The sequence below is a fragment of the Rhinolophus ferrumequinum genome, chromosome 8 (genome assembly GCF_004115265.2).
Source record: "Rhinolophus ferrumequinum isolate MPI-CBG mRhiFer1 chromosome 8, mRhiFer1_v1.p, whole genome shotgun sequence".
Lineage (NCBI taxonomy): Eukaryota > Metazoa > Chordata > Mammalia > Chiroptera > Rhinolophidae > Rhinolophus > Rhinolophus ferrumequinum.
In genome coordinates, this window is record NC_046291.1 from 47,068,117 (window position 1) to 47,092,903 (window position 24,787).

Here is a 24,787-nt window from a genome sequence, read left to right on the forward strand (position 1 = left end):
GTGGCACTGGTGTTAGGAGTCTGACAGATATCTTCCAACTGGGAATCAGGGAGAGGGAAGAGATTAATGTCAGAGCAAACAGAGATGATCTAGCTGGGACACAGAGAGAGGCAAACAGGAGCTGGCTAGGGGAAGCAAGATAACTGAGAACTTCTCATACTGAGGAAGGGATCCAAGTCACGTAAGAGTGGAGTGCACAGTGGCCAGGCAGTAATGCACAGCGGAACGGCAATTCAGCCTGTCCCTTAAGGCTGAAATGGAAGAGGGAAGTATTGGTCCACCTACCTATACATGTTAAACCATCAAAGAAATTGGGCAGTCTTTGCATAGCCTAAAACTTACATAAGAGAGCAAAGGGCAAAGTTATCATTATTTGAAAACTACTAGATACTGTTACTAGTGACTTTTTTTTAAATTAAAGTTTATTGGGGTGACAATTGTTAGTAAAGTTACATCGATTTCAGGTGTACAATTCTGTACTATACTAGCAACATTTTTATACAGTAACTATCTGTGCATGTATTCTTTTTGTTCCTTAAGTTTCTTCTTTCCCCTTAATTATTGATCAAAGTGTGTTTTATTTAAAAACATGCATTAATCTCCTACTTACCAGGCTCTGTGCTCAGGGCCTTAGAGATATATGGATAAAAAGAGTGTTGTCCATTTCCTTCAAGAATTTACAATGCAGCTGATACACACCATGAGGCACGCATCTCAAGATGAGGCTGAATCTCCTAGGTTATTGGAAAATCAAAAATGAATGGTCCTTCCAAAGACAGAAAGAGAGAGAGCCTATTTGGTTGGTTTTAGGCCATCTAAATTAAACTTGTAAGTTGCCAAAGAGCAATATTTTTACAGAAGGAATGCTGGATTCTGTTTTGTTTCCCGATGTCCGTTCTCAGTGCTGGTACTGGGCCCCTCTAGTGGCCACTTTGAAAACTACAGACAGACATTGCACTACCTGGAGAACCCAGCCAGTTTCAAAAGAGCATGCCAGACGGGCTAATCCTGTTTCCATCAACTCTCAACTCCAGGGAAAGTGAAAGTTTAAAGGAAGAATACTTCCCCCCACCCCTGGTCATGCATTACAGACCCAGAAAAGGTACTGAGAGGAGGTGAAGACGGTGGACTCTGAGATCCGATGAACAGGTTTAAATCCCAGCTTGGCCACTTAATTGTGACCTGGGCAAATTACCGAGCTTTTCTGTTCCTCAGTTTGTGCATCTGAAAAATGGAGATAACAGTTATACCCAGATGATAGGGTAGTTATGAGAATTAGAAAAGAGACGACTTAAAACATTAAAAGTGCAAACCTGTCACAGTAAGTATTCAGGAATTGTTTTTAGAAAATGTTTACCCAATTACTTTTCACAAACTTTGTTCTCTATACTGTTTTTCTACAGTGCTTATTCACTTTTTTATTTGTCTTTCTCTTCTCAGATTTGCATACTTACAGAAAACTTGGAACTGTAAGAGATAGGACAACTGGGCTAAGTGCCTTTTTAGCATATAATGTCTCAAAGTCTAAAACCTAGCTAAAATATGATTAGTATTACCTATACACTGCTTTTACAGACTTTGTGCACTTAATTATCATAAAACTTATTTCTAAAACTCTCCTGATTTCTTGATTAGACTCTTCACTATCTTGGAGTTATTAAAATACAAAACTAATTGTTTTAAGTATAATGTCTGTAGAACATTGTATGTCAGGATTAAGATTTCCCCCCAGTTAAACTTCTCTGGGATGCCAGTGGTACCCACAGGACACACTTGAATCCCATGTTTATCCTATTAGGTTCTCAAGCTGCTTAATGAATTCTCACCTCTTAAGCAGCCTCATTGTCATTCCTGTGAAGTTCCTTTACCTCTCAGTTCTTTCGGATCTTGCCCTCATTTCATTACTAATTTAATTCATTTTTATAGAGTCATAAATTAATTATTTGAGGTAAAACTACTGAAACCTGTACCTCATTCCAAGATCTTTTTTAGCTCTTGGTAATTAAATTTAAGGTTATCATGTTAATCTTTATTAGTATTTGAAGGAAATGACTGACAGGAAACTAAAGACGTCAACTTCTAACATTGTAGTAGAGGCTCTGTCCTAGGAATAAGGATGAAAAATTAAGAAGTACTCATTCCATCAGCAATGTTCTTTCATTGTCTTGCATTACCAGTGGGCCTAAATTGGAAATGGTTAGGAAATTTGCTAATCTATCTTTAGATTGGAGCAAATGGGGTCCAACTCCAGGTTCATTTGTTGTTTTATAGGCATTTTCATTTTTTGAGCTCTCATGTTCCCTTTTTCTCATGAAGCCAGCAGAAGTGAAAATGACAATATGAAGCTTGGTTTCTTTCTTATGAACAAGTAGTACATTAGATTCCTAATTGTTGGTGCTAACTTGGTTTTCATCTAATGAATGCAGCCTTGAGCATTCATAACCTTGCAGAACAAGGTCCTTAGTGTTACATCAATATTTTACCCTCTTAGATTAGTAAATGTTTTGTTAATTGGTTGAGCCACATTTCTATTCAAAGAGCATCTTTAGATAAATGAAGCTTTTAAATAACACCTCCAGGAAAAGTCTTGGCAAACATACTGTGCTTTTTGCCATAAGGTTCTCAAAATATCTTAGTGAAATATTAAAAAGTAAACCTTTAGAAAAGAAGATTAGACCTGGTTGCAAAACCCATAACTCATCTTTTCCCTCGGGACTGACTTAAACAAAGGAACACAATTTGGTTTTGCTCTCTGCAGTGCCAGAACTGTAGCTACTTAACTTCTATTATCCTAAAGCCCGAAGCTTGATAACTTCTATCAACTCAGACTTCTCATGAAAGAGTAGTTCCATTTTCAAATGTTCCTTATTCCAGGGGCTTCTATATGGGGGTGGAGTGAACTAACAGCTGGCTTGTTCCGTTCAGCTCTCAGGTGACCGGTGTCCATGAAATGATGGGATGCATTCAGAGACGCGTGAATCATCTGACTGAACAGTGTTCAGCGCACAAGGAATTTGCTCTTAAGAAACAACAATTAACAGCCTCAGTGAAGGGCCACCTAAGGAAGGTAGTTTCATAAAATGTGTCCTCCTTAAGCTACTGTTTAGATGAACTCCTTATTCGGTGATAATAGATGGTGTGGCAACTGCAGCATATGAGCCTGGGGGAAGGATGGGGACATGTCTCCTTAGGCATCTCTTACATTCCACATTAGATTTTAATAACTGAACAGAATAGAGCTGTAATTCACTATTGCTCATCAACCATCCCTGCCCCGGGTTGCCAAAACTAGATATGTAATCCTACCTGCCACCTGGCTCTGCACACGTATATACAAATGCAGAACTGCATTAACTTAACTGGGTACGTACCGTGATGATGTCCTCGCCTTATAAGGTTTTGTGCATGGTTCCAAGATGCACAGGTTTTGGTTAACTTGATACTACACAACACAAGGACAGCAAATAGGTCAATACCAAAAAAGGATGAGTTTTATTGCACTAGGTCAGTCATCTGAATGCAAGCATATGTGTAAAAATCCTCTACAGAGTAAATACATGGCTTGATTTGGGAGACTATTACTTCCTGTTTTCAAAGAGGAATAAAATCAGGCAGCTACCATCTGACTAGATAACAATTTGCTTATCTGTGGGCAGGATATATAGCAAAAACTAGGAATGTCCCAATGACATTAATGTTAACGAGCCTCGTTACATAGGCTGGGTCTTAGATTTTCAATGATGTTTTCATTTGATACAATAAACTTATATGCCTGACTTACACAAGTAGAATTAGTAGACTTGGTAGGACAGCGAAGTCTAAATAACCAATAAATAGCCATGTCCCTATCTGAATTGCTTCCCTACCTGTTATTGATCCAGAAACTTGGGAATTTGAGCCTTGTTCTGATGCCTGGGTCCAGGGAGACTCCAAATATGATGACAGCTGTGGTGCCACAGTCCCTAGAGCTTGAGAGTCAAGCAAATTCGACGGTGGTGGAAAATGTAGTAGGGACTCCAACAGCTGTGGCCATCATCTTACTGCCAATTCATACCCAGTGTGATGCTGGGAAGTATGAACTCTAGTGAGAGCCCAGGGATGCAGGCAGTAACTTGAATGTAATAGAACCTGTAAAGGTCACTTTATTCACTGATTCTTGTGTATTGAAGATCACATATAGTCTTCTGCAGTTATCAATTACATCGTCTAGGCGTGTTCCTGTGTTTTATTATCACATGTACAGAGCGTGGAGCTGCTCCAGGGTGCCCCAGCCCTAAAAATAGAAAATCTTAGGTGATCTAATACCTTGCTCTGGACCTCTACTTCAAAATGTACCTGTAAATTGAACCCTATTCAACTTACAGTGGATGATTGTGACTCAATTAATCAGATAAATTCATGTCTGCTGTGTTGGCAAGTGCATTCTCCTTTCTATGTAATATACTCATAGATAATAAGTTCTTAAAGGACATGGACGATTGCTTATATCTCATTGCTGTTACTACAAGAAATATCTTTAAACATATACCCTCTATCGGTGAGTCAGTAGTATTACCTCATGTGGAGAGCAATGTTATTAATTTAAATATGAAATTTGGAAATATTTAAAACTCTTTTTAGATTAAAATTGATATATAAAGTATAATGGGAATATAGAGAGTACTATTTCTTCATCTTCTCTGTGCATATGCATACATATGTGCAAAAACATATTACTAAGTCTACAACATGTTCTTTATTCCTAAAGGCGGAAATGTCAATTCAGAAAATCAATCGAGTACTTTCCAGTGCAATGGATGTTGGTTCCAGCCTTTCTGAGTCAGGAGAGATTTTGAGTAAATATTTGGAACTAGACATCCAAGCTAAGGTAAATAAAATAATTATTATTGTTAGGATTTTGTAAAGATGATTTCTTTCTGTATCAGTAGCTATGAAACTTATTCTTAGTTCTCTGGAGGGTTGTGATTCTAAATTAATGTTGTGGCAAATAATGACTTCAAAACTCCGACCGTTATGTGTATCTAAATTATTTCTATCTATATGTGCATTTATTAGGGGGTTTGAGCTCACTGAAACTCAACATTCTAGCCTGGTGGTAAACACTCATTTTGTGCCTTTTCCTGGCCTGGGAGATGTCAGTCACTCCTCTTGGGGTGCCAGAGGAGGCAGGGAGAGTGCTTCTCTAAGCCTGTTTGTGATTTTCTGCTGGAGTACGTCACGAAACAAAATTACCAGAAGCGACATGAGTTAATGCAAGATTCCAGGAGGCACATAAAAACGCAATATTGTTTATATGCTGAACCTTCAGAGACAGAAAATGCCCCTTCTCTCCCTGGCAACTTCTCTAGCTCCCTCTCACCCTTTCCCATGGCTCTTAGGGTCAAATATTCCTGCTGGCAGCTCCAGACCCCACTGAGTCCCAGCCTGCCCCAGCCGGTGTTTAGGAAAGTGAGTCAAAGGTCTCCCTTGGCTCGCCCAGGTCGGCAGGAAATGGCCTTGCCTCCCCAGTTCTCAGCAGAAGGGCCTCCTTCACAGACACACCACCTGCCCACCCACAGATGAATGGATTTTTTAAAAATGAGATGTTTTTTATTCATTATTTAAAATGTTTAAAATAAAACATATATCTGAATTCAATTTCATTTTTTAATTTTAAAAAATTTAAAAGGAAAGAGGAAATTGCACAGGGAGAAACTCTCCTGCTTCCTCCTTCCCGAGTACTGTCTGGAAGCAACACTCTTAAAATCGCCTTCATTTAGAGGAGTACTTGGGAAGCATATTAAACACAAGTAGGGAAGCCATCTCTTCTTGCTGCAAGTGAGAATGGAGATTTTTTTCTTTCACTTTTGCTTGATTGCTATCTTGGTCTCCATGAAATTTTACATGACTCTTTCTCTGGCAATGGTACCTATGATGCCTACAATACCTACTCCTCCATTTAATCAGTGGTTAGATTTCACAGGACAGAAATTGCACTCAAAGAGAAAAATATCAAACCCAAGCAAGTCACTGACTCTTTAGGCTATTTAGACCTCATATGTAACATTTCCCCTGTACTTTTTAAAAAACCCTTCTAGATAAGGGTAAGAATGCATAATTGACATGTCATTTTTTTATGAATTAAAAATTGACATCGAAGTAAGAATGCATAATTGACATGTCATTTTTTTATGAATTAAAAATGAGTAAACAATTTCTATGAATTTGCACCTTGAATATAACAAAATTAGTTTAAGAATTTGCTTGAGCTATTATTGTTAATTTCATAAAGCAATTCTAGTATGTAACTTTATTTAAATTACTTAAAACATTTGTGCCATTTTGTTTTATCATCTTCTATACCAAACAACTTTTCTTCTATTTGTGACACAGAAAATAGAATGTTAAACAAGAAGTGTAGCTGATAGAGTGAAAGAATAATTTGAGATGATTTTTATTTTAAGATACCTTTTTTTAAAAAAATTTTGAAAGTTGTGTCTTTCTTTTATTGAGGAGAATCTTGGTACAAGTTCAATTAATAATCATAATAGATGCATGTAGAGGAGGTAATGAAATGTGAATGTTCGTGATTCCTCTGTCAGCTTCTGACCCCCTGTGCTTTGCTTTCAAAGGACACAGCACAAGAATTAGAAGCAGCTGCAAAACTTATGACAGAGAAAAATGAATTTGAACCTGATGAAGTGGCATTGCTTTTTTCTAAAGCTAAATGGCTAGAGGAAGAATTAAACGTACTTGGCCAAAGCATCGGCTCCAGGTCACAAGTCCTGCAAACTTATGTGGCATTTCTAAAGTCATCAGAGGAGGTACGGTACCAATGTGCTGGCAAGGTGGCAAGCCACCTTCATCAGCAAGGGGGCTTCTGCCCGTCTTCCTGCTTTCTGTGGGGATGGAAGCCCAGGGAGGTTATTCCATGTCCTCCACCCCAGGGCTTGTACTCACTTATAGGCCCTTCATTCACCAAGGCCTCATACAAGTACTAAAAGAGTAAGCTCTTTTACTAAAACATCATACAGCATGTATGTGGAGATATGTACACAGTAAAGCAAAGGATTCTGTTGGGACACTTTTTATCTTTACGTATTTACAATATCGTAACTGTAGAACCAAATTATTATAAAATAAGTCATCGTCTAAACTTTGGATTTCTTTGAATACCTAAGCAATTCATGTGATTCATTTAAAATGCACAGAATTGGAAATTATGGGCTTTTGGATCTATTGTCAAATCTGTTTTTGTTTGACAGTTTATGCCTCTTGACACGTTACTGCAGAGAACTTCTTCCGAGGCACTATTTTGACAGGGGTGTATAGACAATCTGTAACATTGCCTCTAGCAGACTAGGATTCCATCTCCCAATGGTCCCAGTGTCTTGGAGATGATGTCAGTATTATAAAAGTGCCAGGGTCCTTCCTCATTCAACTCTGGTCCCAGTGCACTCAGGGGCATGCTGCTCACCCTTCCCTCAGGAGGTAGAACCAGCAAGGTCACTCAGGGATAAAGCCAACCAAAGTTAGGTAGCATGCTAGATTTCCATATTCTCACCCCCACCCTCCCAACACTTTCCCCTTCACCTCCCAACACCACCATCTGGCCTACCCACATTTCCTCTGTCAGCTTGCTTTCTATCATTGTTTGGAGGAATGCCATGTCCCCACCCTGGAAATCTCAGGTAACCACTGCCTCCTTTTCTACATCTTTACTCTACCTTTTGTCATTTCTGACTTTTTAAAGTTTTTCTTAGTCCCAACCTCTCATGGTTTGGCAGAGGTATTTCAACTGACAGGATTATCCTATTGATAAACATGTTTATTCAGAAATTTTAATGGTGGAGAAGGTTCAAAGAAGTGCTTGTTTCCTGTGTCTTCATTGCCAAAACTGTAGCTCCTTGTCGTCTAGTTCAGTAACCACTTCCATGGCCCACTCTAGCCGTTGGGACCAGGAGATTTGGTCCCAAACACTTCCTCACAACAACTTTTCATCCTTTCATCTTCCCAGCTTTCACTTAATCTGTTTTCCTATCTGGCAGAACCTTCTGTCCTTCTAATTTTGGCAGCGCTCTGAGTCTGTCACTCTCCTACCCGCTCACGGTTTCCTTTTTTCCTCTCCAGCTCCTGGTTACTCATTTGCGTTTCATTCTCCATGCCCTCACTTTCTGCCTTCCACCCTGACGAACTCTGCCAATTCCTAATACTCGATCAATCTGACACTCTTATTTACTTAGCTTTTCTTTCCAAGCTTCCAGATACTCCTGCAGAAAATCATACAATGGTGCTGATTGGCACTGTTACAAATTTATGAGTCTCTGTCTCAGCTGGGTCCCCCATATGCTCCCTAGTTGGCACCCATTCAGTAGCGATTCTCAAACATTTTACTCCTTTCCATACTTAAATCTCAGCCAATGCCTTGACCTCATAGGTGACTGGAAAAAAAAAATTGTGGCCATTGAGCCTGACTGCCTTGACTTCCAAACCAACTGGCACATTTACCCCCCCCCCCGCCATCGTCGCCAATAAAGTGAAGTCCCTACTTCTGTTCAGCGCTAATCAGAAATCAATCCCTCCCTGTATGCTTCCATATCCTTCAGAATATAGCGCTAGCCACCTTCTCTAATTTTTCAGGTTTGCTTTTTCCTTTGCTTCCTTCCTTTTCGTCTATAGTTATGCCCACTTAGCCTTGTCCTTATGGAGGCAGCCACTCTATAATCTTCCCTCCCTTCACAACTGGACTCTTGCAATAGGAAGAAGACATTTCTTGCCTCTACTCATTCATCCTCCCCAGTCCTCATCCCATGGCAGGTTAGCTTATTTTCTTTTCTATCCTGCCATCTGCCACCTCTTTGCTCCACTGAAAATGTTCCTATAAGCTACTTCCTCGTGTTGACAAATGAAATGGTGTATTTTCAGTCTTCACCCTGCTTAGTCTCTCTGCCACATTTATTTAATCCAGTTATTCTTACCTGCTGTGGCTTAAAAAAACAAAAACAGATTTATTGAAGTGTAATTTACATACCGTGTTTCCCCCAAAAATAAGACTTAGCCGGACAATCAGCTCTAGTGCATCTTTTAGAGCAAAAATTAATATAAGGCCCAGTATTATATTATATTATATTAATTATATTATATTATATTACATTATACCCAGTCTTATACTAAAATAAGACTGGGTCTTATATTAAGTTTCGCTCCAAAAGATGTATTAGAGCTGATTGTCCAGCTAGGTCTTATTTTCGGGGAAACACGAATAAAATTTACCTATTTTGGAGTGCGATGATTTTTAATGTATTTATTGAGTTATGAAACCATCATTGTACTCCAATATCAGCATATTTCCATCACCCCAAAAAGAGCCCTGGTGCACATTTTCAGTCAATCATGGTTTCTACTCCCAGCCTCAGGCAAGCACTGATCTGCTTTCTATCTCTATAGATTTGTCTTATTTGGGTACTTTAACATAAGTGGAATCATTTTTTCTACTCTATCTACTCCTTGTCCTTTTTCCCAACTCAGTTCCCTTTTCCTGAAGTATGGTGGGTCCCAGAGTTCTTGCCTGTATTCTTTCTTTTGCACACTCTACACATGTTTCTTACAAAAATTACATACACCCCTATATATGGTTTCAATTCACCAATAACTCAGAAATGGCTCTTCAGCCCCAACAGTTCTAAGCTCCAGACCAATGCTTTCAACTTCTGGTTATACTAATTACCTACGTATCCGTGGGCTCCTGAAACTCAGCAAAACACAATTGGTTATCTTTCCCTCAAACAGGTTTTCTTTCTGTATTTTGGCATTGGGTTAATGACCCCACCATTTTTCAGAAGTCCTGTGTGGAAACTTCAAAGTCTTTCCCCAGCCCTCTCTCAGTGTGCATTTATTTTGCAACAGGCCCTGTGTTTTTCATTCCAGATTTTATATAATCTTCATAACACCTCTGTGTTTATTTACTATTATCCCTATTTTCCAAATGAGAAGAACTTGGGGCTCTGAGAATTTAGGTATACAAGATTAATCAGCTAGTAAACATAAAGCCTAAGTTTAATCACCAATCTCCTCCCTTTCGTTTTTTCCTATTTCAAAGTCCATACTATCCTGTGTCTCTCTAGAGAGACAAGCTGAAAGGTTTCTGAATTCCCCTTACTCTCCTTTTGCACCATGCATTCCTTGGTTGAGGCCCTCCTCATCTCTTGCAGAGGCTTAAAAAAGTTGCCTCTGCCTGTTCTCCCTTCCCCCCTGTCATTCTCTCCTTCACTCCTGCTTTCAAAAAATGGTCACTCTAAAGCAAATCTAATCACATTACCTCCTGAAATTCAGGCAGTTTGACAAATGTAATTTGTGAAGCAAGGTGCTAGTAACTTTTACTAAAAGTGGATCAACTATTAAAGTTTATCATTATTCACTTAAAAATATATGGATACAGATTCAAGGGAATTCCTATAATGGTATCATTCTCACTTGCATTCAAGGAGGCTTTTTTGAACAGTTGGAAAGGGTGAATGAATTAAAGTTCATGATTTGAGAATTGCACACAACTGACAGCCCATCAAATTGACACCCAGCCTGTCGTGCACAGTGCTACTGAAGTACTTACTGATGGTTGCCATGCTCATTCTGAGTCACTGTGATAGCTATCGGTTGCTTCAAACTAATGAGAACGTGCCACATCATGTTGGTTATAATAGAAAACAAGTTGAAACAGGCTGGTGGATTTTACCCCAGCACAATTATCCTTCTAGCTTCTTTTTTGCCACTCAGCTCACACAAGCCAAACGTCCCCTACACAATCAGATCATTTATCGTGCTCTGAACCATCAGGATTTTCATACTTGTGCCTTCACGCAAGTTATTCTTTCCACCTCACCCTGGACAATTCTGAAAGACACAAATCAACGTCACCTCCTTTGGGAAGTCCTCTGTGTACTCGATGCAGAGTTGGTGGTCCCCTCTCAGTGTGTCCGTAGCATTGTGCATAAACGTGGCCTTGAGTTGTAATAATTTGATTTTGGTTCTCTTTCTTCCAGAACTATCTTTGGCAACACAAGGAAATAAATGCTTGATTCTTATTAGGGAATCTTAGAAGAATCCATGAAGGAGGTGGCATTTTAACTAGCTCATGAAGAATGAGTAAAAGCGCAAAACTGAGAAAAGCTCATTCTGGGCTGAGGAAACAGGCATCAGCCAAACCGGGCCATGGAGAAACGGAATGTGGGAAATGAGGAGAGAACTGTTTCTGAGCTCCACGTGCAGGCTCTCCTATTAAGCTCATTTAAATTAAGAATGTTGTTCAAAGCTTTAAAATACAGCGACTAACCATTGCCTGAAATCTCTCTCCTTGGTTACGTTGCTTTTGGTAGTTAGGAGCTCTTTGAGTCTTGTCCTAGTGGCCATTAAATATGGTTCAAAATGGACAAAAACTTGTGGCAAAAATTTTCTCCTATTTCTACATGAGCCAATTACATGTTCATCTATAGTTCTGCAGGCACATTTGATTTAATATAAGCTCTATTCAAAAAGAGTGGTTGAAAATAATCTAGTATTGCTTACATTGGGTTAACAAATGAAAAAAATATAAGGAGGTAAAGTAATGTTTCTTAGTAAGATTAGTTCATGGGAACAGTTTCATATTGACACTTGTACCGAAAATTAGTAATTGTGTGTACTCTTGTTCTGGTTTATCACTTACTAGAAGCAAATTGTGATTTACTAGTATTTTTTCATGGACTTACAGTTCTTTCTGATTCATATTCCTTAATTACATATATAGGTATATATATTCACATATATATACATATATAGCTTTCTTCTGAAATTAAAACTCAGCTTTAAATGATGCACTCGGTGTTGGACATAAATTATCCTCATTTGCAAAACATGCGTATATACAATACATAAATATGATTTCCGCTATAGTAAATAGGTCTTATAGATAATAAACGTGTCCGCTCAATTTACTACCCAGTGGTAGTCCTGTCTGTCGACAACCTAAACAGATTTTCACACCTTTTCAGTAAATTTGACAATATTCTATAATTAGTTAAAGAAATCTGGGATGTAGTTTCCATTTAATTTTTATATAGGCTTTTATTGGAATCTAGTGTCATTTTTCTTTAAAAATGTGTTTAAGTGTTCTTAACTTGCATTTATGTTCTCATTTTTAGATAGAGGAGCAGTGTCAGAGCCTCAAGGAGTTTTACCAAACTGAAAACCCGCGGAGGGAAGAGGATCCTGCTGACGCCAAATACCAGTCTGACTCTGCTGAGCAGTGGCAGCTCTTTTTAAAGAGGAGTTTTTTAACTCAAGACCTAGGGCTTCAGTTCCTTAACTTAATAAATATGGTGAGAATGACATTATGTGAGTCACAGCTCCTGCAAGGGTTACTTGTCAAAGTTAAAATCATAAATTCAAAAGTTCAATTATCAATTAATCAGTAATGTGGATTTAGAAAGTTCGTTTTAGCTTCATTCAACCTAGAACAGTCCTGAAGCCCAGCATTTATGTGTTTATTTAATCCTAGACCTCTTGTTACTTTATAACGTGACGGTTGTTTTCACTAGGAAGAAGAAAGAGTGACTATAATCCAGATGCAATATTTTTTTATCATTACATAGAAGTTCACCCAAAAGTTCTAAGTTACGTTGAGAGCGTGCGACAAGGTCCTTCCAAAATTGCCCGGGGCTAAAGACAATGTCTAGGATGCATCTTCATTTTGAAGAATTTCCTACTGTACCAGATCTTTTTATAGTGAAGCTCCATTATATTTAGACATACACCCTAAACTTTAGTTGTCTACTTACATCGGTAAAATACTCTAGAATCCTAATATCAACCTCTGACCCATATAAAGTGCTCCGCAGAATTCTGAAAAGATGGCTAATCCTCCGCTCCTTCAAAACTTTGGTGTCTTCCTAATGAAACTGATCGTTTCATTGTTGGGGAACGCCGGCTACTAGAAAACTTCTGTTTTAATGTTAAGTGAAATCTGTCTTCATATCTGGTGCTAACCCTCCTTAGCGACACAGAGGAAAAGTATTCATGCTTCATTCCTCTTACACATGAAAAGTCCTTCAAACGTAGGAAATAGTTCCTGTGTCTAATCTGAGTCTGTTCTGCTGCTAACCACGTGCAAATCCTTTCTGTCATTTGGGAGGTAGCTTCATTTCTCTCTCCATCCTGATCCTTCCTCCCAGAATTGTCTATGATTTGTCGAAATCATTCATAAAATGTAATCAAAAGTGAAGTACAACTTAAACACACAGAACAACAAAGTGGGTATCATTCTTTACTAGTGAGACCTAAGAGCATACAAGCATTTTTAGTGAGGATTTCACTTTGCTGATTCATATTAAGCTTGGGATTGAATAAAACTGTTGTACATTTTTATTGCAATTTCTGCCAAGCTAGAAAATCTTATGTCAGCTATTATATACAAATGTGGGTCGTATATTTATTCCTATTTAATGTCATTTGGTTAGTCTTCCCCCATGTTTCCATCTTGTCAAATTAATTTTGGACCTGCTATCTACTATATTAGCCATCTCTCCTGGGTTTAATTCTATACATTGAGAAAGAAGACTTCTAGCGACAATGTGATAATGAATAAAAGTGTCTAAGGGGCAGGTTGACATCCCAAGCCATTAAGCAATCAGTTAATTAACCAGTTTTTTAAACAATCATGGATGTTTCAAATAATACTTTAATCCAACCACGATTTCGCAGTGTTTTTCTTACGTTTATAATGGGAGACATTACTCAAAGGGAGGTCTATTTACCTAGTATCCTATCAATTACATACATATAATCTGACAGAAATCAGGTTGACTCCTAGTGATCAAAGGATTCTTTCCAAAGTGATCACAAATGGATTGATCAGTGATGAACTTACGGCATTGGTCTTCTCTGTAAAGCTTTCCCGTCCGTAAATTATGTAATCCACCCTTTTTCCCCATTTGAAAGTCAGAGAGTTTTTCTTTCTCTAATTTTCTGACCCTTCTCCTATTTTCTGTAGATTTGCAAATATATCTGACATCTGCAATTTTCTCAGTATTCTGAGATATGATTAAACTCAGTCTGGACCTGAATTCATTTGTACGAGTTACGTTCCATCTAACTACCCTCATCTACTTTGAGCTGCAATTTTCTCTTTGTCTTCTTTTTCTCAACCTTTGTTGTTTGAAGACCATTCTTGTTAAATATATGTGGAAACAAAACATACATTGAATAGTTCTAATTTATCTAATACTATCTTTAAGCATCAGAGGAAACTTGCTAAGCAATTTGCCCATGTTTGTATGTTATACTGTTGCTTATAGTAAAAAAATATTATTTTTTTATTTGGAACATTTAGAACATGTATTATCTATCATCTATGTATCTTGTATCTATCTAATCTATCTTACATTTTTACTTTGTTCAGTATATATTCTCCCATTTCTTACTTGTGTACTTCTCTAATTTAGGCTAATAAGGGAATTCAAATTTTTGCAAACTGCATTTTTTTGGTCTTTTTTTATTACTAACTTCATTTCAGAATTTTTATTTCGGTTATGAAATTTCCATTGGTACTTTTTTATTAGATTTCAACTACCAATGAAATTCTCTTTCTTATCCTTCCTTCCCCTTTGTTATAATTTTTGACCACATTAACTAAGGGCACTTTAAAGTGTGTGTCAGCTCATTACTACATCTGGATCTGGAGTTGTTTCTACTTTCTACTTTTTATCTTGGTTTCCAGTCATGTACTCTTGTCTTGGCAGGACTAATGAATATTTACCAAATATCAGGCATTATGTATAAAAAATACATAAGGTCCTTACCACTGTCCGATGATAAATAAATTCCTCCTTATTGATAAGAATTAAGAGTCACTTAATAGTTAACTTTATTGGATTAGCAACCGTCTGAGAACAGAAATTAATGATGAAGCAAGTAAAACACATTTTTTATTCTCTTCATATCTTTTGGACCATTAGGCTTTAAAAAACACAAAACACATTATTGTTGAAATGTGGTAACCAGTTTGGTTGTTAAGGAAGAAGGCCAGCTGGCATTTTCCGCTGGGTGTTCTGCTCTTGATTAGTTGCCGTGGATCATATTTTTCAAGCTTGAAATTGAAAAATTTTCAGTTCATCTAAGTATCATCAAGATCGGAGAAGCAGATTTAAGTGAGAAATCTGGCAGACATCTTGATGAAAGTACCAATTTACTAATTTCTAGCAGTGAATACAAAGAATGCTCTCTGGGATAGTGCCTTCTGTTGTCAAGGTACCTAGAAAGCAAGACGTCTCCAGATAACTCATTGTGCCCGGATCTAAGTGGAGAATGGTAATTTAGTACCCTATTAGACCAGGTTATTGCAGGTTTTTCCATGCCCTTACGCAGAAGTAGAGTGAATAGTACGTTTACTAATTGGACCTTGGGCAAATTATTTAATCTTCCTGAGTGGTCAAAATATTGAAGTCTGCCAAATACATAATCGCTCTTTTTGGATCCTGCTAGCTAGACATCAACAAATCCTGTGACAGCTTTCCTTTTTCTAACCTCTCTCAGACCATCATACCCGGCTGATTGCAGTGGTCACTGGCATGCTACAGTTTCCAAGTTTTTATTCAGTTATGTGTTATACTACGTGTTTCTTCGTAGTTTCTTAATAGTACGTGAAAGATACCCTAACTCTATTTTCAGCATAGATAAAATTTATGATTTGGGTTGGATCTTGCAGAGATTTTCTAATATCGCTTGTAATACACAGCCTCTTGTTAATCATAGCTACAGAATATATCATTTTATTTCTAGATTCCAAAATTCATTGGGGAAATCTCATTTAGGACCTGCAATTATGTGTTTTTGCAATTAATTGACACTTTATGGTGTCTAAATTAATATAAACCATAAATATACAATATTAATGTCATTTAAAATAATTTAAAAATAAGATAACCTCTTGTTTAAGATATCCTGTTACAATTTATGACACTATCTTCTGACTGCAATGTAAATGGTCGCTTGACCATTTAGATACTTTTTAGATACTTTTAGATACTTAGTTGTCATTGTTATTGTAGAAATCCATGTACATTTGCTCCTTGGGAATTCAATGATTCATTGAGAAAGACCATCAAAGTAAGAATCGTTATTTTGCCAAACATATATTCATCTGCATTGTTTTTTTAAAGCATTTTTTTTAACTTTCTTATTTATTTAAGTGTGTTTTCCCAGGATGCATCAGCTCCAAGTCAAGTAGTTGTTTCAATCTAGTTGTGGAGGGCGCAGCTTACAGTGACCCATGTGGGGATCGAACCAGCAGCCTTGTTGTGAAGAGCACCGCGCTTTACCGTCTAACCAACTGAGCTAACCGGCTGCCCCTCATCTGCATTTTTTGATGTTTGCACATAAAATAGCACAGGGTCTTACTCTTTACCTCTCTATCCTTCTACCTCCAACTAAATTACCCCTTGTTTATAGCCATTGTTTAATGGCTTTCACATCAGTCATCAAGAACATATGGAAGTTGGGTAGGGAAGTCTTTGAATTTAGATCCTGTGCTTCTGGTGCACAATAGAGATACAAATAGAGAGAAATATTGATGCACATTTCAGTTCTCACAACAGGGAGTAACTTCAGGGACTGCTTACACGGGCAAATCATTATAATCTATCCAATGGGATAGTTAAAAGAAAAAAAAGGCCTGGAAAACGTGGCCCCTCATATTCCCTGATACTGAGATTTTGACATCTGCTCTTGAGTCTGTTAAAATGAAAGGTAGAATACACTTTAAAATTTATATAATAAAATAATCTTGACTTTAATATTTCTGGATCCCAGTACTCATTCAGTCACCCCCTCCTTAAGACCCAAGAAAAAACCAGACCATAGCAGGGGACTCAAACACTGCTGGGGTCTTGAAGAACTCAGGACCTGATGTGGGTGCTTAGAGCCCAGCTGTGTCTCTGCACAGGCGTTTCTGACGGGTCTTGATACCAGAACTGTGTTCTGTTTTGGTTGTGATCAAGTGTTTGCCTCCTAGAGTGGTTGTATGCAAAAATGTTGCTTTGCTTTGGAAAGAAAAGCCATTTAATGGATTGTTAATTGAACAGGCAAAAGAAAATGAAATATTCAACGTGAAAAGGAAAGTCCACCTTATGGAGAACACTATGGAAAGCCAGAAGGCAGAAAGGGAAGAAGTCAGCCGCCTCCGGATGGCATGGCAACTTAAAACCACTGCAAGCCAGCCTGTGAAACAGCAGTGGGGAGCTTTCAAAGAGCAACTTAAAAAGGTGAGCGACTATGCATTGGGTGTTACTCAGCCTTAAAAAGGAACAAAATTCTGACAGATGGTACAACATGAAAGAACCTTGAAAACGTTATGCTGAGTGAAGTAAGCCAGATACAAATGGATAAATATTATATGATTCCACTTACATGGAGTACCTGGAGCAGTCAAATTCATAGAGAAAGCAGACTAGGTTACCAGAGGCTGAGGAGAAGGGCAGTTAGTGTTTAAGTGGGTGCAGAGTTGCAGTTCGGGGTGATGAAAAAATTCTGAAGATGGATGGTTGAGATGGGTGCCCACCAGTGTGAATGTACTAATGCCACTGAACTGCAGACTTACAAATGATTAGAAGGCTAAAATTGGTGATATATATATTTACCCCAATAAAATCAAAAAAGGTAAAGAAAACCCAGGGCCTGTGCTTTTGTTCATTGGTGGTTTAGAACTACGAGCTCACTCGAGGTAATGAGTGTTTTCATGGGGGTTGAAAAGTTCAATGACGCACCATGTCATCACTGTTGAGTGGTGGTAACATATTTGTTGGTGGTAGCAGAGAAAACACATGCCTAACTATCCGATGTTTATTTCAGACTAGTCACAATGTAAAACTTCTTCAGGAAGCTCTGACGCCTGTGACTGCACTTGACCTTGGAGGGAGCCTCCAGACCATTTTAGGTCTACGGAAAAAATGGAATGCAATGAAGCCTCAGTTCCAGGTGAAGAAGCAAACTGATAGACTGGGGTGAATGGAAAAACCTTTTTAACTATTTGGTTGCGGTTTACCTAATTAATTAGAACAGACTGGTGAATTAATATATTTTTTTTAAAACAAAATATTGCTTTCCTAAAAATCCACTTAAAAACAGATTTATTCTTACTGTTTTTCTGCACTAGTCTATATTAGATGATACATAAACATTCAGGCTACAAAATGTTCTTAAAGTAATCTTATCTTAGATTAATTTACATGAAATTATTTTCTTATTAATATATTCATCATCTATAGTCATTCTAATCGTTTTCCTAGGAGGATAGCCATGTTTTAGATCAACTCATCTTAGAACAAGGATGAGCAACCTCTGACACAGAGGCTCTGCTGCTCTCTGCCCCTGAAATGACCACTGTGATGTCACTAGCCCCACCCTCTGGCACCCAGGCTTCTGCCACCCTCCCAGGAATTTTGCTGTGTTCTCCTCTTCTGCCTCCCAGAGAGCCCTCAGGATATGTGAGATGAAACCATGAGTCATGTTCCCAGGCCCTGCTGCTAATGCATTCCAGACCCCCCAACCCCTTTCTGCTGCTCCTAAACTTGACACAACTGCCAAAAATGGTTCCCAGTTATCCTCTTGCCTGCATTCTTGTTCTTTCTTGCAAAGTTAAGATACCTGTGTTTTGTTTTGTTTTCTTTGTCACTACTTTGTAAGTGTTGGCCTTAAAGAATCCCAGAATCAGAAGATTGAAGGTTCCTTTAAGGAATATCTAATTTAGGTTCCTTTAAGACAGACTGATACAATATCACCACCCTCACACACACACACACACACACACACACACACACACACACACACACAACACACAACATTGTAGCCCACAGTGAACTCTTCATTCAAACTCTTAGAAAATTCAATTAGCCTACATGTTAAGTGCATTGACATACCATGTGTTATTGTTTATTTGCATTTTGCGTGTGCTTGTGCATGTGCCCCTACACGTGCACGAGTGTGTATATGTATAAATCTGTGGCTTCTTTAGCTCTGTCACTGTGATGTGCATATATTTGATGCCCACTTGCTCGATTTGAACTTAAAGACCCTTATTCTGTCACTCTTCTGCAAATTATTTCTTTAGCCTCAATCATTTCCATTATTTTTATCTTTGCTATAAAATCCATCCCTGAAATTATAGTAGCTTCTTCTTTGAGTTATCCACCCTTTGCAAGTTCTACCTGAAGATCTTGATTCCTCTGAGGGATCTCTGAGTAGTGTTGGGTAAAAGGAAAGGCAATTTATCCCTCCCTACATGTGGTAGCTATTTGTAGATTCTGAGATGACCACATTTAAAGCCACATAGCTATTTTGCTGTTCAGCTGGTGGTTCATTCTCATCATTCTTTTATCGTAGAGGACAAGTAATTCCCCAATATATTTTTATATTTGTTTTCTCTTGGTTTTCTTGCCATACCACCTGATTCTGTCTGTATCAAATATCAGAGATGACCATGGCTTCATAAAATATCTGAAATACATTTCCTTAACAGATCACTAGAATATTTAGTTTGCTATAGAAATACATGTCTTCCCATTTCACCACCTAACTTTGAAATACTTTTTTGCATTGCTCATCATTAAAAAAAAAAAAGAAAGAAAGAAAATTCTGGGAAAACAGGGACGGAATAATGTAACCCTAGCCTCAAACACATTGCCTGGATTTGCGGCAATGTTCTTAAAGTGGAGGTGAGGCTCACAGTAAGTTTTTGTTAACAAATGAGAGAATGAGTGGTTATTTAGATCTTTATACAGTCAGTTGTAATGTAAAAAAGCTCTCTAAAAGCTGGATTTCTTTTATTGCTGTCAACCCTTTAGCAACTGAATGATGAGGTTCAGTACACTATAAAAGAATCAGAAGAACTAAGTGCCAAAGGCATGCAGGTGAAAGAGAAGTCTCAACAACTAAAGGAACTCATTCACTTCCATCAGAAACAGAAAGAGAGAATCGGAGACTACGAGGAACTCCTGTGTAAGACAGTCCAGTTCCACCAAGTCAAGGAAGAGGTGAGGCCTATCACAGATGTCTGGAAGACCCTCAGTTTTAAACTATGACGTTAAATACAAATTACTGTATAACAAATAAAAGCCAAATTGCTTCTTCCAGCAATTTAATGAGAAGCTTTCCACAGTCTGGCCTCTAACTTTTCTCTCACTGCACCTCTAGCCTCCCTTATGGTCCCGCCTAACAACTCTTTTTGTCCCTTAAAGATGGCACACACATTCCTAACTCCCTGATTCTCAGGCTGCTGTTATCCCACAGGTTCTTGTGTCTCTTCTCTGCAATCTAAACCCTGTCTGTCCTCCAACAATCCTGCCTCCTCACTTGGACTGATTTTCCTCTCTTCTAAATTTCTAGAACTTGCATTGTTTATTCCACACATCTGTCATTTTAGCATCTTGATTCTTAATTACTTTTTACCCCCAACTCAAATGAAAGCTTTTTGAAGGAAGAAAACAGATTCAATTTTTTCTTTTTTGTATCTCAACTACCTGACACATAAGTGCTCAGTAAAAATTCAGTTATTAGCCTCTATTAACAGAAAATGGAGATACATTGATATCCTTTTAAAATAGCCGCTGAGTTTACTCAGATCATAGGCCTAATTCTTGCTAAGGAAGATTCTGGAACTGAATCTGGAACTGAAGCTAAGGTTTTAGGCTGTGATGAAAAAGAGTGTTTTCTTCTTTAATAGAACTGACAACATTACCCTATTCCCAATTTTACCCTATTCATTTGCAGCATTGTAACTGTTACTTGGCTCTGACACTAATAATTATACCTGGGCTTGGCAACATCTTGACCACTTAATAAAATATAGGAAATAGGCTTCAAAAAAAGCTGTGTTTATAAAAATATGAAACTCATTCTGATTGTTAATGTCCTATCTTGCAGCTGGAACATCTCATCAAATCAAGAGAACTGGAGTTTCTAGATCAGCCCAAGGAGCTGGATAACGCTCGTGATGCCCAGCTTCACCTCCGTCGCTCTCAGGAAAAGCAGGCACATATACACCGTCTCCACAAACTGGCCCTATCCCTGGGAGTGGGCATCATCTCATTAGTGCAGCGGCCGGTAAGCAACTTAGAATACCACCATTCATGCCTAATTCATGCTGGGAGCTGGGCTACAATAGGGAAGAAACCAGGCAGATTGCCCGGTACATGTTAAATTAAAAACTACGTTCGACCATTGGGGTAGTTGTTAGTGGTGTGTTTCTAACACCTCTAACAAAAGAAAAACATTTTATGGAGAAAAAAATCTGATTACGAAAGTCTTGTTTGATGCATCGATTCTTATGCTAATTAAAAAAAGGTAGAGATGTGTTGTCTAAGGCAGCAGTCAGTTTTTTCACATTTGAAATGTGCCTAAAGAAACTAAGGAACTAAACTTTTAGTTGTATTTAATTTTAGTCGAAAAATTGACACTCAGTGTAGTTACTGGAAAACTTTTAAGTATGTTCAGAAAAACTTGGCTATGGAAATCTGCATTTTAAACTCCAAACTCTGCAAAATTTAAATATAGATCAAGTATTTCTGATATAAATTTGGCGACAGTTGAGATGTGCCGTAAGTGTGAAATACAGACCAGATTTCAAAACTTAGTATAAAAAATCCTTATTCATATTTTTTAAATTTGGGTATAAAAAAGTTTTATTAATATTTTTTATATTTAGGTACATGGTTAAATTTTGATATTTGGACATATTTGATGAAGCTATATTATAAAAATTGCTTTCACTTGTTTTTTTGTTTGTTTATTTTTTAATACTACTAGAAAATTTAAAATTATTCATGTGGCTCATGCTTTATTTCTTGGACAGTACTACTTTAGCATTTCAGATCTGGAAAGTATCCTAGAGATCACATAGCCCAGGACTCTTATTATATAGATGAAGAATCTGAGGCCCAGAGAAAGCCCATAATGAAAGAGCCTCTTGGTGGAAACCAAAGGTTCTCGGTGCTAATCATTGGTCTGATTTATTTGACTTAAATGACCTTAACAAAGGAGTCTAAAAGAGAAGGAAATAATTCCAGATCAAATTTTCATAAATAACATGTTTATAAATATATATATATATATATATATATATATATATATATATAGAGAGAGAGAGAGAGAGAGAGAGAGAGAGAGAGAGAGAGAGAGAGAGATCCTTCTCCAAATTTCTAATTTGAGGGGAGAAAAGATTGTTTATTCTATCCAATATGTGTAACATTAATAAAATCGTAATGGCCGATTTTATTTCGCAGATAATTTTAGATATCCACTAAACTGTATGGAGTACACTGAACCAAAAGTATTTTGTTTACTTGAAAGACATAGAAATATCTGTCACTGTAGAATCATTTTTACCAAGAAGGAGCTTTCTTTTTAAAGAGTTTTATTTTATTAGTAAATTTATTTTAAAGAAAAGAAAAAAAGTAAGACATCTCACTTTGCACAAATAATGTAAATAATTCTGCAATCGTGTCTGGCCTTGGCCCCAGCAACTGTCTTCTGAGTGGAGACTGGAGCACTTGCATAATGAACCTGAGGTTAAGCTCAAGTTGACGGGAAAATTATAGTGCAGAAGCTGAATGTTTTTAATGCATATTTGATGCCTTTTGAAGTAAAAATTATACCCTCTAATGAATGGTGTCTCTGAGGAGTTGGGTGTGATGAGCAAATCTTCAAAGCTTAAGTTTCAAGACTAGAAATGTAATGATTTGCCTTTCCCATCATGTTGGGTGTCTGGCTTCTTTCTGACAGTATTATATTCAAATACGCTTACGATAAAATAAATCAGGAGCCTATTTTTTTTTAAATGTCACTTATGAATTCCATAATGCAGGTAAATAGCATATTCTTCTCATTGCTGTTTCTCCTCTCCCCTTTGTCATTTCCACTTCTCTTTCATTTTTAGAACTGCTCTAATGTGTCTGCAAAGAACCTACAGCAGCAGCTGGACATCCTTGAGAGGGACAGTGAGAACTGGTGCACCAAAGCCAAGGAGTATGAGCAGACCCTGACCTGCAGCTTGGACTACTGCACCACAAGGGAAGAGATAAACGAGGTGGGTGGCAGGGGTGAAAACTGACACGCTGTCCAAAGCCTGTGTGAACCTCAAGCCTGTGTCTCAATGTCTGTGCATGTATTTGCACGTACACACACACACACACACACACACACACACGATCAGGAGACTTGTCAACATAGAAAAACCTAAAACGTTGTATGACGGTTTCTCAGTTGCTTTTTTCTCCCCTACTCAAATCCTTATAGTTGTCATTTGCTTGAGTGAATACTGCCTATCAGGGCAGAAAGGATGACAGTATCCCTTTGCAGCCAGTTCCAGCCTGCTGAAATTCTATTTAGGTACCACTGACGCATGGCGAAGTGGGTGCTAAGGGCCAGGAGAGCCCGCTTTTTGCCTCAGAGGCTACAAGGTATTATCACCAAAGTCAAGTGTGGCTGGTTTCATGTTTACACAGAGTGGCTTTTCTGGCAAAACAACTACTAGAGAAAAAGAAATAACAGATGGAAGTAGTCCTCTGCGTCCATCACCTCTTCCCCACATGATTCCACCTTCTCTCCCTCAATTCTACTTGACCTTCGACCCCCAGACACATACTGAACCACAACCACCACCTTCCACTAGTTAAACTTTCCACTCAAAGGCTCACCTGTTCAGGATAGCAAGGGTCTCGATTCTTGACTAGGAATTAACAGCAGAACACAAGATACCATAATTCCAGATTTATTCCCCCAGGGCAAAATGATTCTGAGTCCATTAGTCACACCTCTATTGGGAAAGAGGGTAGTGAGTGAAGGAAGTGCTAAACCTTCTTGTAGGTTCTGTTTATGACCAGTTTACACAGTCTAGGTCCAACATATATCAAATATTGTCAAACAACATTAGAGTATGGACTAAAGTAGGCCTAACTGAACTGGGACAGTGGTCTAGCTCTGAGGTGTCCCTTCCTGCGGACCACACTTGTATAGACCACAGGCCAGGGCAGGAGGGAAGCATGGCTACAAGGGAAGTAAGAGGAGGAGAGAGCAGGAGAGGCCACTTAGATCCCATTCAACAGGAGGGAAACAGAAAGGAACATCAACAACAATTTTCATTTTAGCAATATGCTTCAGGATGGTAGCGTTTCTGCTCAGAGTCTGTTCCAGGGAGTCCTTTGGGCTAGAGAGTCATTCGGGGTGAAACCCATAGTGTAGCCTGCTCTCTTCTGGTTCCTGTGCTCCAGCTAACGACACTCAGTCAGACCTCAGTAAGGGAAACAATCTCAAGGAGAGCGTTCTTCTCCCCAGGGCTACAGAATTTAGATTCCCAGCCAGGAAAACAATTTGTTTACTCTTTTCCCCAAATTATCTTCTTTCTTTCTCCTCTTCTTCCTCCTCTTTCTCTTCGTCTTTTCTTTCTCCTCCTTCTTTTTTGTGTAAACGTGTCTTGCCAAACATCTCTCTCCCTGCCTGATGGTAAGCTCTGTATCTACGGAAACCACAAGGGAGGTTGGCGAAGGCTTATTCCCAGCCCCCGATGGTTCCATCTCTGTCTCCCTGAAGGGCTGTGGCTTTTATGCAGCTGGATCTCCCTGTTCAGGCCCTTCCCACAGTGGTTCTATTTACAGGGGCTGCCTCGTGATGGGCCTGTGCTGGGAGCCAGCTGGCAGGGATAACAGATGACCCTGCCAGTCATAGTAGGGATGCCCCAGGATTGTCTGTACCATAACAGGAATGAGGAACCAGATATGTGCTGGTTTGA

The 24,787-nt window shown here is 38.4% G+C and overlaps 1 protein-coding gene across 3 annotated transcripts in view; it reads left to right on the forward strand.

The window, feature by feature from the left end:
• The window catches only part of CCDC141 (coiled-coil domain containing 141), a 179,947-nt gene that overhangs the window by 121,686 nt on the left and 33,474 nt on the right, over window positions 1-24,787 (forward strand). For all 3 annotated transcript variants that reach the window (XM_033113107.1, XM_033113108.1, XM_033113110.1), the window contains 9 exons: window positions 2,926-3,067; window positions 4,748-4,867; window positions 6,612-6,803; window positions 12,156-12,332; window positions 17,091-17,270; window positions 17,857-17,982; window positions 19,848-20,036; window positions 20,926-21,105; window positions 22,937-23,086. In XM_033113107.1, the coding sequence (XP_032968998.1) occupies window positions 2,926-3,067; window positions 4,748-4,867; window positions 6,612-6,803; window positions 12,156-12,332; window positions 17,091-17,270; window positions 17,857-17,982; window positions 19,848-20,036; window positions 20,926-21,105; window positions 22,937-23,086 (1,456 nt within the window). The remainder of the gene's footprint in view (window positions 1-2,925; window positions 3,068-4,747; window positions 4,868-6,611; window positions 6,804-12,155; window positions 12,333-17,090; window positions 17,271-17,856; window positions 17,983-19,847; window positions 20,037-20,925; window positions 21,106-22,936; window positions 23,087-24,787) is intronic.